This window comes from Cucurbita pepo, chromosome 1 (assembly GCF_057944985.1).
Source record: "Cucurbita pepo subsp. pepo isolate OVF chromosome 1, ASM5794498v1, whole genome shotgun sequence".
NCBI lineage: Eukaryota > Viridiplantae > Streptophyta > Magnoliopsida > Cucurbitales > Cucurbitaceae > Cucurbita > Cucurbita pepo.
Genome location: NC_141798.1, coordinates 15,259,313 through 15,273,989, shown reverse-complemented (window position 1 = coordinate 15,273,989; position 14,677 = coordinate 15,259,313). Strand labels below are relative to the sequence as shown.

At 36.5% G+C, this 14,677-nt stretch overlaps 1 protein-coding gene across 3 annotated transcripts; it reads left to right on the top strand.

The window, feature by feature from the left end:
- Positions 1 to 514: 514 nt before the first annotated feature.
- On the top strand, positions 515 to 12,046 carry LOC111793933 (MAG2-interacting protein 2). 3 transcript variants are annotated; one of them, XM_087122976.1, is made up of 13 exons: positions 515 to 674; positions 807 to 855; positions 1,215 to 1,382; positions 1,836 to 2,037; positions 2,155 to 2,372; positions 3,069 to 4,068; positions 4,375 to 5,342; positions 5,888 to 5,973; positions 6,095 to 6,454; positions 6,973 to 8,191; positions 8,294 to 8,559; positions 8,650 to 11,313; positions 11,482 to 12,046. In XM_087122976.1, the coding sequence occupies exons 1-12, from the start codon at positions 591 to 593 to the stop codon at positions 11,248 to 11,250; spliced, it is 7,221 nt and encodes a 2,406-aa protein (XP_086979102.1). In that variant the 5' UTR covers positions 515 to 590; the 3' UTR covers positions 11,251 to 11,313; positions 11,482 to 12,046. The 3 variants fall into 3 exon arrangements, with proteins under 3 accessions (XP_086979102.1, XP_086979105.1, XP_086979107.1); XM_087122979.1 differs by lacking the exons at positions 515 to 674; positions 807 to 855 and having other exon boundaries at positions 1,216 to 1,382; positions 1,778 to 2,037; XM_087122981.1 differs by lacking the exons at positions 515 to 674; positions 807 to 855; positions 1,836 to 2,037 and having other exon boundaries at positions 1,243 to 1,382.
- The last annotated feature ends 2,631 nt before the right edge of the window (positions 12,047 to 14,677 follow it).

Below are 14,677 nucleotides of genomic sequence, written 5' to 3'. Positions count from 1 at the left end.
AAACTAAATAAAATAAAAAAAAAATAATGCATATGAAACTAAATAAAATAAAATAATAATATAAATAAATAAATAAATAAAATAATATAAAAGAAAACAAATAAAATAATATAAAAAGAAATAGTATAAAATATATGGATAATGGTTCGTTAGTTTATTCGTGTTTAAAAATAGTATAGAATATATATACTTAAAAATAGTATGAAATATATATTAAGTTTTATCCTTTATAAAATAAAAATGATATAAATTAAATAAAATAATATAAAAAAATTAAACAAAAAAATAAAATAATATAAAAACTAAATAAAATAATGTATATGAAATTAAATAAAATAATATTTAAAGGTTATCATCAAGATTCGAACCCGCGCACGGCAGCTTTGTATTAAAGCCGAATGACCATTCTGGCGTATCCACTAATATATAAATATTCTTATTTACATTTATATATTTCTATTTTGAGTCAACCCAACCCCTATAATTCGGGTTGGGTCATCAGTTCGGGTTTTCGGGGTTTGGTAAACCCATAATCTGGCCCCTTTCTCTCCCTCTGGTTCGTGATTTCTGTGCGAAACTCAAATCTGGCCATGGAGGAGCTCGAACAGAAAGTACTTTACGAAACTCGTCGCCACGCCTCGAGACCATTTCGTCCCAACTATCCTCCTCACCAGGTCCGTACTTCACTCCTTTCTTCTTACCTCTCACTGATTCGTAGTATATAACCCCAATTCCGTAGTGTTCAATTTGTTTTTCTGGATTTCCTTGTTGTTGTATTATATGTGTATTTCTCTGTTTGCATTTAGGCGATCGCGGGTCCCAAAGGGAGTTTCCCTTCTCTGTTTCGCATTGGAGGTATGCTCCATTTCTGTGCAATTTTCGTTCGGATTCAATTTTCAGACAAATTTTTCTCTCCACAAATTGGCATGTTGCTCAACTGAATTTCCACGCTTGTGTAAATCAATCGTTTTTGAAAGCTTTTACTGTTCAATTGTGATGTAATTGGGATCAATTCAAGTTAAGATGAATACGAAATGTCGAAAGTTATTATCGAAGAATGTGTATCTTGTGAGTGGCTGTGTTATTCAAATCACTTCGTTTCAAGATAACGATCCTTGATTTGTTCGTGAAGACTAAGCTTCTTGACAATGTTCATTCTTTTGAGATATTCTATAAATTTATTCTTACCTTTGTCCTGATACGTGCAATGGCAGGTAGACTCAGGGATAAATGGATTGGATATAACCAACCGCAGAGAATAGAAAGATCGGTATCGTTATTTATTTCTTCAAGCGGGGAACGTGTTGCAGTGGCTACTGGAAATCAGATAACGATACTGCGGAAGGAAGATGACTACTTGGACCCATTTGGCATTTTTTTGGGTATTGTTTTTCTTATGATTTTTTTTTTGCAAATCACTTTTTGAAGTATAACTACTTTAGAAGTTGTCAAATTCAATATCGTACAGTCTACTTTGTAAAGGACAGAAAAATCAGTTTTCAATAACTAACCTGGATTACGTTTATTCCTTTTTTTTTTTATCCTTTCTTTTTCTCATTTTTTTTCATTTTATTTCCATATTTCAATTGAATTTGTAAAATTTGTCCAGAAGTAGTATGTTACTATGCCCTACTTAGTTTATTCCTTATATGAATTAAACCTAATTCCTAATCCAAACCATTCATTAAAGATTTCTTTCCCCAAATTCCTATTGTTTGGTCTTTTCTAGCGTCATGGAATAATTAATTTTATTCATTATATTAAGACAATGTCACAGATAGTTGAGCAAGCAGAGAAAAATAAAAATAGTTTATTTTCATCTTCCCATGCATCAGACACCAATGTTAATTCATTCACTATGGGAGCATGGTCTGAAAGTTGCAATGTTCTTGGAGTCGTTGATGATACCAATACAATATATTTTATCAAATCAAATGGTGAAGAAATATCAAGAGTTACAGGGAGGCAATTAAAGGTTTCTCTGCCTATAATAGGCCTGATTGCGAAGGAGGATTCTGATTCTCGGAGATCTTACTTGTAAGCAATTATCCAAGATTGGCTTTATAGAAGTTCTGGTTTGTGTAGTATTTAGTTGGGATTTCTAGTTTCGTTTTTTTGATCAATCGTGTAATCTGGTCAACTTCTATATTTCAGGTGTACCTTCATCATTGTTGCATCCGATGGTTCTATTCGACAAATGGAGATCAGTAAAGAGCCAACTATATCTTTTCCCGCAGCACACTCGAACAGTGTATTGACCGCAAAGAGCCAATTTCCAAACAGAGTTTTCTGCTTTGATTATTATCCTGATCTTTCTTTGTTCATCATTGTTGGTAGTTTTAGCACCTCTATACCTTCCAGTAGAAACTCTGGTAAGATGTACCACTTTCTTGAATTATTGAAAAGAAAATTTATGCTTGATTTCTAAGCTGCCATCATGGAACTTGAGAAAGAAAATAATATAATTTAAACACTAACTGCAACGTAAAAAAATTTCTATTGAAAGGCAGTCCAGAATTAGTTTTCTTTCATCTTATTTTTTCTATGGTTACTTTTTATACTAATTGTACGTGTTCATATCAGTGTTGTGAACTTAAGCTACCACTTTTGGACCTATAAGTTTGGTTCCCCATAGTCGAAGGTTGTCTGCTTTACATGAGTGTCTGAGACCCTTCTGAGTTCTTTGCCTATACTTCTTATGTGAACTGGTACACTAGTGAAGGGTCTAGTTTTTTTCCATGGAGCCAATATTTGCCAATCGATTTTTTCTGCCAGCCTTCATTCTTTACTTTTTTTCTTTTCTTTTTTACCAAACGTTGTGATAGCTCTAATAAAGCTTCAGTATTTTCTCAGTCAGAGTTTCATCTCTCTCTCTCTTTCTCTTCCCAGATAGTTCTTTTAAGTCCCTTTTCAGGTGCATATAGTGAACGGGAACATTTCCTGACATTCCATGTAATAAATCTTCCTGTTATGAAGTAGAACATTCTATGTGATGTGTGCATCCTATAAATGGTGCATTTAACTATAATCGGACATGTTTATGTAGTTATTTTCAATGTTTTTTCCAGGATCATGTTATCTGTCTCTTTGGCGTAGCGGGATACTTGATTTGGAGCTGTTACATTCAATTCAGTTTGACGGTGTATATACTATACCAAAAGGATATGAAGGTCAAACATCATATTCAAAGCTGCAAGTTTCACCGAAGGCACAATTCGTTGCCACTCTAGATGTGACGGGACAATTGTACATTTTTAATCTACATAGGGAGCCCTTTACCATTTCAAGTTTTTTTCCTCAAGAGAAACATGAATCTCAAGCGACAGATAGGACATTAAATGGAGCAAATAGGATTTTAAGTGACATTTTGGATTTTACATGGTGGTCTGATCACATACTTGCAATTTCCAGGAGAAGTGGACTTGTTGCTATGATTAACATCCTCAGTGGTATAAAAATTCAGGAGGACAGTCCTTTGTATTCTAGGCCTATTATAGAAAGGGTACAGCAGTTAGAAGGCCAAATTTTTCTTTTAGAGTGTTCAGAAAATAAAGGGATGTCAGATCCAGCTAAATATAACGAACGTGGTGACTTGCATCACTCGGACCAGAGTATGGAAGAGTCGATTAATAATCTTGACATCTCCCGGTTGGAGTGGAGCTTGCTATCACTCACACGGAGATCTGTTCTGGAAATGTACAATATCTTCATTAGAAATCAGAAGTATCAAGATGCTTTGAACTTTGCTAATTGTTATGGGTTGGATAAAGATGAAATTCTGAAGTCACAGTGGCTGCATTCTGATCAAGGAACTAATGATATGAATGCATATCTGTCAAAGATAAAGGATCAGGTTTTCATCCTTTCTGAATGTATTGAAAAAGTTGGACCAACAGAAGATTCTGTAAAGGCAATGCTTGATTTTGGGCTGAAACTAACCAACCATTACCAGTTTCTTGAAGTAGAAGATCTTGAAAGCAATGAAATATGGAGTTTCCGTCTGGCTAGACTCCGGTTACTGCAATTTAAGGACAGACTGGAAACATATCTTGGCATAAATATGGGCAGGTATATGCTTTGAGAAATATTTTAATATTATTCTATATTGACTATTGATAATAAGCCCTATTATTCGTTGTTTTTTATGAGAAAGGGAGTCTCTGACCAATTCAATTGTAGATATAGCATGTCTATAATAGATTTATGGTTATTGCGAGAAAGAATGAATGATTAGTCATTGAACTGGATTGTACATTTGAACATTATAAGATTTTTTTACTCATTTCTATTGCACACCTGTGTTGGGTTCTTCACGAAGCTTCATTGTTTTTGTAACTTATTTTGACTAGCAATTTGACAACGCAACTTCATCAGGTTTTCTGTGCAGGAATATAGTAGCTTCCGCATGAAGCCTATCAAGGAAGCTGCTATTCATCTTGCAAAAAATGGAAAAATTGGAGCCTTAAACCTCTTGTTCAAGCGCCACACATATTCTATGAGTCCTTTCTTGTTAGAAATTTTATCTGCTATTCCTGAAACAGTTCCTGTGCGGACTTATTTGCAGCTTCTCCCTGGAAGGTCTCCTCCTACTAGCATTGCAGTGAGGGAAGAGGACTGGGTTGAATGTCAGAAAATGTTAAACTTTATAATGAAATTACCTGAAAATCATGAGCTTAGTTCACAGATTAGAACTGAACCTATTGTCAAGAAATATTTTGGACTTATCTGGCCTTCAATTAGTGAACTTGCAATGTGGTACATGGAAAGAGCTAGAGACATTGATACTTTGAGTGGACAGCTGGAAAACTGTCTCTGCTTGCTTGATTGTGCTAACCAAAAAGGTATTCATGAATTACAAGAATCGTGTGAGGATGTCCGTTACTTGCATCAGCTAATTTATTCTGAAGGAAGCGATGATAATATCTGCGTTGATCTTGTTTCTTGGGAGCAGTTGTCTTCATATGATAAATTTAAATTGATGCTAAAGGGTATAAATGAGGAAAGTGTAATCAGAAGGTTAGTTGAAAAAGCAGTTCCATTCATGAGAAAAAGAACCGCTGATATGACCTCAGTTCCTAAAGAAGAAGAATCTGACCTTTTGGAAAACCAAGATATGAATGAATCATTTTTAGTTAAATGGATGAAGGAAATAGCTTCGGAAAATAAGTTGGAGATATGCCTATTGGTCATTGAAGAAGGGTGCAGAGACTTCAAAACTAATGAGTTTTTTAGGAGTGACGTCGAAGCTGTTGACTGTGCGTTACAGTGCATATATTTATCTACTCTAACTGATAGATGGAGTACCATGGCAGACATTTTGTCAAAACTACCTCAAATACAAGGTAATTTAACTTTATTGGTGTCGTAATCTTTTTCAGTTATGCAAGTTTTAAACTAGTACTTTTTTCCCTCTTTTTTTTCCCACTGGTTTGAGAAAAGTTATCTTATAACTCTAGATCCCACCCAAAGGGGTTAAGAAAAAAAAGCAACTCAACCAGAGTTACAGTGGGTGTGTAATAACAAAAAATAATGTTAAAGATCACGAATGGTTTTCAGCTATGTAACAAACTTCCCTATGATCCTTTCCCTTCGCTTTAAATATCCAATAGTTTCTTTCTATGGCCATTCAAATGCTTTGACTATATTCATCCAAAGCATTTTAGCTGGGTTCCAATTCCTCAATTGCTGATTCCGAAATGATGCCTCCCTAGTAGTAGTGAGGTCTACTTTCCACAATTGTTTCGCAACGTTGATGCTTCTATGTTGTAAAGCTATCTTATCTGCACATTAATGCTACATAATTGTTTGCTCTGCCGCCTGCTGTATTTACAGCTCAGTCATTGATAATCTCTAAATCGCAATTGGTTTATGTTCAAAATCACTTCAGACACTAAATCCTCTGATGACCTGAAAAGAAGGCTCAAGCTGGCAGAAGGCCACGTTGAAGCACAAAGGCTTTTGTCCTATTACCAGGTTGGTAGACTTATCATAACCAGTTGAGATTAGTATTATAAAACTGAAACTCTTTACTGTTTGTTTTCTTCCCTCTTAACGTCAAATTCAACAATACCCAATTTGCTTTCTAACGTTCCAGGTGCCGAAGCCAATGCAATTTTTCTTAGAAGGTCAGGATGATGGTAAAGGTGTAAAACAAATTATGCGCCTCATACTCTCAAAGTTTATTCGTCGACAGTCCAGTCGATCGGACAATGATTGGACAAATATGTGGCATGACATGCTGTGTCTGAAGGAGAAGGCATTTCCTTTTTTGGACCTGGAGTATATGCTGGTAGAATTTTGTCGTGGACTGTTAAAAGCTGGGAAATTTTCGCTTGCAAGAAACTACTTGAAGGGTACAAGTTCGGTCTCTTTGTCAGCAGAGAAGGCTGAAAACCTTGTCATTCAAGCTGCTAGAGAGTACTTTTTCTCTGCTTCAAGTCTTAACGGTCCAGAAGTAAGTTTTCATAATTTTAATTAATCAGTTATTACCTGAACAACAATTATATCTCATCCTTAAGATGAGTAAATGACATCTTACTCGATGGGTAACTGGAAGCCCAAATGTGAACTTAACTACACTGTGTTAACACCGTAAGCATGGTTGAATTTGATATTATTTCCAATTATTTATAGTATTTCTCTTGTGAACATTTAGTATGTATTATTTGATCTGGTTGGATGGACTTCAATAGTTATAGCAGCCACTATACTTTTAAGAGAACTTGAGTAATTAATCTTAACTCACTGCATGTCTTTTTATCTCGTATCTTATTTTGGGGAGATTGTTTGTATCTCGTACTCTTGAAAAAGGTCAAGGATAAGAATGCAATAACCTATACATAACAAAACTTAGTGCCCTAAATGTAGTAGACTTAAATTCTACCCTAAACTAGGATGTAGTTTGTTGTGGATTCCCCCCCTACCAATTAGTGCATACTAGTTGAATGATAGCCATGGTAAATCTTTTTACAGGTCTGGAAGGCAAAGGAGTGTCTCAACATATTTCCAAGCAGTAGATATGTCAAAGCGGAGGTTGATATTATTGATGCTCTCACAGAATTACTACCAAGCCTTGGAGTGACTCTTCTGCCCGTGCAATTCAGACAAATAAAAGATCCAATGGAAATAATAAAAATGGCAATTTCAAGTCAGTCTGGAGCTTATATACATGTTGAAGAACTCATTCAGGTTGGCAAGCTTCTTGGATTGAGCTCTCCAACCGAGATATCAGCAGTTGAAGAAGCTATAGCTAGAGAAGCTGCAGTTGCTGGTGATCTGCAATTGGCATTTGATCTCTGCCTTGGTTTAACAAAGAAAGGGCATGGTTCCGTTTGGGATTTGTGTGCTGCAATAGCAAGGGGTCCTTCCCTTGAGAATATGGATATTAATTCTCGAAAGCACCTACTAGGTTTCTCTTTGAGCCACTGCGATGAGGAATCAATTTCTGAACTCCTCCATGCATGGAAAGAACTTGATATGCAAGGGCAGTGCGCAAAATTAATGGTGATGGCTGGCACAGATTGTTCAAACCCTCCAGTACAAAGTTCTTTGCTTTCCTCATTTCAAGGAAACAATATTCAAAATATTGGTGAATTCAAAGATTGTTTTGAATTAGTTGATGGTGTTGGTCGGAACGATCAAGAGTCTTTTCTAGAAAGTACTGTGAATAGGTTACTTCTTGTTGCAAAAGACCTACCTGTTGAAAATAGGACTAAATTGGCTACCTTTCTGAGAGAGAATGGAAAAATTTTGTCATTTGCTTATTTGCAACTCCCTTGGTTGCTTGAACTGAGTAAGAATGCAGAAATTAAGAAACTGGATCCTGGAACAGAATACTCAAGTTTGAAAACGCAAGCTATTGCTACTCTATTGTCATGGCTTGCTAGGAATGGGTTTGTTCCTAAAGACAGCTTGATCACCTCTCTTGCAAAATCAGTTATTGAATCTCCTACCAAGGTGGCAGACTTGACTGGCTGTTTGCTGTTGTTGAATCTGGTGGATGCCTTCAATGGGGTTGAAGTTTTTGAAGAGCAATTACGGACAAGGGAAGACTACCAAGAAGCTAGTAGCATTATGACTGTGGGAATGACATATTGTTTGTTGCACGACTCTCGAGTTGCATGCGATGGTCCAACTCAAAGGAGGCAGCTGGTTCTTGAAAAATTTAAAGAAAAGAACAGTTTTAGCTCTGGTTATTAGCTTTGCTCTTTATATTATTTTGATGGTTTATTATTATTCTTATTTACAATGCTTCCTGTGTTGAAAACTTCTTTCATGTTTTTCTTGTTCTCAGATCAAAGTAGAAAAAGTAATGAGGTGGAATCAACATTTTGGCGGGAGTGGAAACTGAAGCTAGAAGAACAGAAACGTATAGCTGATCATTCTAGAGCGTTGGAGAATATTATTCCTGGTGTTGAAACATCACGTTTTTTATCTGGAGACCGTTATTACATTGAGAGCGTTGTTCTGTCCTTAATTGAATCAGTAAATTTGGAGAAGAAACATATTTTGAAGGATATTCTTAATTTAGCTAATACCTATGGCATGAATCGCACTGAGGTATTCAGGTTTGCTAGCTTTGATATCTTTAAGTGCAAGTACAGAAGACATTGGCCTAATTTTAACCATGAAAAATAATTTTTCCTGCAGGTGCTACTGAAATATCTAAGTTCTATCCTGGTTTCAGAGGCTTGGAACAATGAGGATATTATGGTCGAAATCTCAGAATTCAGAGAGGAGATTATTGGTTGTGCTGCAGAAACCATTGAAACTATTTCCACGGTTGTGTACCCATCTATTAATGGGACTAATAAGTTGCGGCTACACTGTATTTATGGGTTGCTCGCTGATTGCTACTTGAAGCTGGAAAAAGGTGGATGGTTACCACGAAAGGCACAACATGACGAAGTACATGCCTCCAGCTTGGGTTTGGCTCATTTCTACAAAATTGTTGAACAAGAATGCAGGCGTGTCGCCATCATAAAGGATCTCAATTTCAAAAATATTGCTGGATTAAGTGGGCTGAACTTCGAACACTTCAGCCGTGAAATCTACTTGCACATTGACGATGGTAATATAGAAGCTTTGGCACAAATGGTGGAGACCCTTGCTGGTATCTATTCTGATCCAGTGCCGGAAGGTCTCATATGTTCCCAGGACATTTATAAACACTACATCCTGAAACTGTTAACGACTTTGGAAACTAGAATAAGCATTGACTTCAAGAACGGAAGCCCGGAGAATTTTCAGGCTTTTATTAGTCAACTTGGCCACATTTATGACTTGAGCTCTACTTATCTTAGATTGTTGTCTCATTCAGATGCTTTGGTTGCTATGAAACAGTATTTCACTATACTTTTACCCCTATATAGTAACTATGGAGATATACCTGACAACTCGGCATGGCAGGAGTGCCTTATCATCCTTTTGAATTTTTATATTAGATTGCTGGATGAAATGAGAAAAACTGACACCAGAGGTGAATGTTTGAAGTTGAATCCTGAATGTTTAAAGAATTGTCTAAAGGTTCTTATTAGATTGGTTACAGAGGATAGTGTCTCACCAAGTGAGAGTTGGAACACCATTGTAAGCTATGCGACTTATGGTTTACTAGATGATTCTGCTTTTGGAGCTTTTGCTTTCTGCAGAGCAATGATTTTCTCTCGTTGTGGTTTTGGAGCAGTAGAACAGGTATTTTCTGAGTCGGTGTCACTATATCCCACTGCATTGAATTCTGGAACTGAGATTGGGATCCAGGATATATACCTGCAAATATTGGAGCCTGTTCTACTTGACTTGGTCAATTACTCCCATGAGCACCAGAATCTGCACCATCTATTATCTTCACTTAGTAGATTGGAAGGTGATCTGGAGAATTTAAGAAGTACCAGAGGTAAAGTTTGGGAAAGAATGGCTGAGTTCTCTGATAATCTGCAATTACCAAGTTCTGTCCGTGTGTATGTATTAGAGCTTATGCAGTATATCACAGGTAGAAATATCAAAGGTTTCTCGTCTGAGTTGCAGTATAATGTTTTACCTTGGGAGGGTTGGGAACAATTCCAGTATACAACCAAGGAAAGTGACCTAACAAGTATTGCAACAACATCAGACGATAATAAAGATACTTCTAGCAGGTTTACAAGTACTTTAGTTGCCCTAAAGTCAACTCAGCTTGCAGCGACAATCTCACCTAGCTTAGAAGTCACGTCTGATGACCTTTCGAGCATTGAGACTACAGTTTCTTGCTTCATGGAATTGTGTGCAGTTGCAACTACAGATGTCCATGCAGATACTTTGCTGGCCATTTTGGTAGAATGGGAAGGACTTTTCCTGATTGAGAGAGATGAAGCTGAAGCCCCCCCGGTAGCAGTCAGTGGAGGAAATGACTGGAGTGTTGATGGTTGGGATGAAGGGTGGGAAAGCTTTCAGGAAGTGGAACAGGCAGAGAGTAAAGGGAGTGAGACTGTCCCGGCTCCTACACCTCACCCTCTACATGTCTGTTGGACTGAAATTTTCAAAAAACTCATTTCACTTTCTCGGTCTAAGGATGTGCTGAGATTGGTTGATGAATCATTGTCAAAATCTTGTGGAATGTTGCTTGATGAAGACGATGCCAAAACCCTGTGCGACATTTTGAACGATAAAGATTGTTTTGTGTCTTTGAAGTTGGCGATGTTGTTGCCTTATGAAGCATTAAGATTGCGGAGTCTGAATGCAGTTGAAAGCAAATTGAAACGAGATGGAATCTCAGACGAACTAAGCGGAGACCTTGATCTTTTATTGCTTGTATTAGCCTCAGGAATTGTATCAACCATTGTCGTCAATGCTTCTTATGATAACACTTTCTCCTATCTCTGTTATCTGGCGGGAAACTTTTCTGGTAGCGACCAATTACCATGCCTCAAACAGAAAGGGAGGAGTGTAAGTACTAACAATAGGAGAGAGTTGGTTCTTTTTAGGAAGATTACCTTCCCTATCCTTATATCAGAGCTTGTAAAGGCTGATCAGCCTGTTCTTGCTGCATTCATGGTGACGAAATTTATGTGCACAAACCCTGCAGTCTGTCTTGTCAACATGGCAGAGGCTAGTCTTCTTACATATTTGAAAAGGGTGCTCCCCGCAGTGCAAAATGATGAATCTGGTGATATGGAGGAATTAGTGCCTGAAGTCTTGAGAAACACTGCTTCCAGCTTGAGAGAGAAGCGGGGAAGGCTAATAGAATCCGCATTGCTGTTGTTATCTCAAAAGTGAGACGATTTCTTTAACAAGAATTCCTTACGAATTAAGCGATACAAATGGGGATTGAAACCAAAGGTTTGTTATAACTTCACTGTCAGTCTGCCATTAAGCATATTACACTTTTATTTACGTAAACAAAGTGAGTTGTATTGTGTATTAGGCATTTGGATTCCAAGTACACAAAGTTATTTATGTTTGTTATATGGATATGCTCTCTGTACTTCTGAAAGTTTTGAAACTCAGGTGGACGAGCTTCTTAAACAACGGGATGGCATACACACTTCATTCACCATCACAAAAGCACCAAATCCTATCGGAGCTGGTGTTACGAGTAATGGAAGTAGTAGTAAATCTACCGGCGACAATTCGAAGGTTGAGAATCAAGGAGACGATGAGATCTCAGATGAAAAAGAAAGATCTTTCAAAAAGAGATGGTTCAATATTCCTCGAGGGTCAGACAAAAAGCTCGGTTGATAGAATCGTTGCATTACGTGTGCCAAGGTTTATTTCGTCTTCCCAATGAGCAACAAAAATAAAGTTTCAACCATATTTTGTGTTCTAGAATTCAATGGTCAAATTGGTTCATATCCATGCTTGTAATACATGAGTCTCAGTTTTGGTGTACGCTTTTCAGTTTGAGGGGCTCAACAAAATTTGTCATTCTTTGTCCCATCAGAGTTGAGGTAAGCTATCTCTGGTTCTCAAAGACATAGCAAAAGCATATTAAATTGTGTGTAAATAACTCCAGTACCACCTTCATATACCAAATTGCTCCGTGTTGGATACATTTTAGCTTTTGCTTCCTCAAGTTCTTGTTATTAGGGCCTCTGTAGTTACCTTTTATGAAAGTTAGATGTATGGTTGGAAAGTATTTTTCAGTCTCAGTAGACCATATGGGACATATTATGGCAGTTGGGGTAAACTAATTTTACTAATTTACGGACTAAAGTCTGAATAAATTTGGAAGTGCAAGGAATGTATTAGGTGTAAAAACAGCTTGCATGAGCAACAATTTTCCAAGTCTATATTGGGGTTGGCAATTTCTGTAAATTATAAGGTTTGTTTGAACTTTGATTACAATTTTCTTTCTCAGACCGTTTTTGCTTGCATTTCACTAAGTAGACTCGAGATCAATGATTCTAAACAAAATAGTATCTTCATTCTTCGTACTTTTAAACGTAGTATCTTCATTCCTTCGTACCTTTTAAACAAAGTAGTATCTTCATTCTTCGACCTCCAAATCTTTTAATTTCAAGTCTTTTAATTTCAAATAAGATAATTTCAATGGTAAAATACATTCTCAATCATCACCTTTACAATAATGTGGAATAATTAATTCCTTGGATCTTCATCATCACCCACCTCCAGAATAATAAAAACACAATAATATTGCTTTAACAAAGTTTAAGGTAAGATGATTAGCTGACACAAATTATTATAAAAACTTCGCATTCCAAACCAGAACTTGGCCTTAGGTTACCCAAGTTATTAAAAAAAACAAAACACATCTTATTATATCAGAAAGAGACCGACTTCAAAGAACAACCATTATTTAATGCCATTTTTATCTTACTTTTATCGAAATACGTTGTCCTTTCTTATGTTTGAACATGCCTTCTTAAGGTTTTGATGGATATGGTCCAATGTATCTGTCTATTTGACATGTTCTGTCCCACAAATTCCTCCCAAATTTAAGGCTATTCTTTAATCCTCCAAATGGATCTTGTTTATTTTTAATGTATTACTACAATATTTGGGTATAATTTAAAATCACATCCCTAGTTTGTTTTTAGTTTTATATTTGCAAATCATACCATTTTTGTTAGTAAATTTTAACCAAATTTAGCTGGTGCTTAAGTTTAACGGAAAGTCAATGAAATGATATGAATATATACACATAAATTACAAATTATAGCATTGTTTTAACGGTAACATCCCAAACCCACCGCTAGTAGATATTGTTCTCTTTGAGTTTTCTCTTTCGAACTTTCTCTCAAAGCTTTTAAAACGCGTCTAGTAGACGGAGGTCTCCACTATTTGGGGCCTAGCATCCTTTCTGGCGCTCGTTCTTCTCTCCAATCGATGTGGTATCTTCCTATCAGACACGTTTTAAAAACGTTGTGGGAATACCTAAAGAGAACTACATCTGCTAGCATGGATTTAAGCTGTTACAAATGGTATCAGAGCTAGACACCAGGTAGTGTGCTAGCGAGAACATTGGACCCTGAAGGGGGGTGGACACCGTACGGTGTGCGAGTGAGGACGCTGGGTCCCGAAGGGGGGTGGACGTTGAGCGGTATACTAGCGAGGACGCTGGGCCTCGAAGGGGGTGGACATCAGACGATGTGCCAACAAAGACACTGGACCAAGAAGGAAGGTGAATTGTGAGATCTCACATTGGAAGCATTTTTTATAAGCATGTGAAAACTTCTCCCTGACATATTTTAAAAACCTTAAGGGAAAATCCGAAAGTGAAAGCCCAAAGAGGACAATATGTATTAGCAGTGGACTTAGACTATTACATTAACCATATTCAAAATAGACAAACCTCAACCGTGTTATTTTTCCAAACAAATGCAGTTAGAGCGCGACGTCTTTCTAACTTTAGGTAAGTTCTGCGTAGGGTTAATTTTTACCAACTGAGTTGTTTCAATGAACCAATATTTTTTTTCGCATCTTTTAACACAATTTTTATCTTCATAAATATGTCTCGAAATATTATCATATCATCATATCTATTCACTAAATTGAAAATGGAATCAATATTAGGTATAGCCTAAAAGAAAAAAGTTGATAAATATTAGACAACAAAAAGGAGTAGACAACAATTAGAATATATGACATGTGTTGCGTTAGAATAGCAAGAATTGAATAGAAATAAAGTAAAATGTAGAAACAATAAACAATTGGTAGTCCCCCACATGGAACATAAAAATGGATAGTTAGTAAAAAGGAGAGGAGATTGGATAATGGTATGGAATCCCATGTTGGGACACACAGGTTGTCTGTCGCAAACACACACTACTTTACTTCACGTGTGGTTCCCCTAAGGTTCTGTTCTTTTTGTGTCCAAATCACAACCTTAATCAATCTCTATCTCTCTCATTCACACTCATCAATTTTGATGAAAATAGCAGAGAGAGGTAAACCATACTAGAACGATTACTAAGTGAGAAAATATTTAAACCGTTCTATGTTTTTAAGAGAGGTTTCGAAAGAATGAGTAAGAAAAAAGTGTATGAGATTTGAACGGAATAGAAGATGTTGAGAATAGAGTTTTGATTATGACTTTTTATTTGAAAATATCGTTCTAAGCAATTACAACAAAAGAAGCCATTTGAAATGAACGATAATGCACTCTCAAAAAATATAACTCATCGTTCACATATTTGACTAAGGGTTTTTTTTTTTTTTTTTTCTCTCTATTTTCTTTCCAACA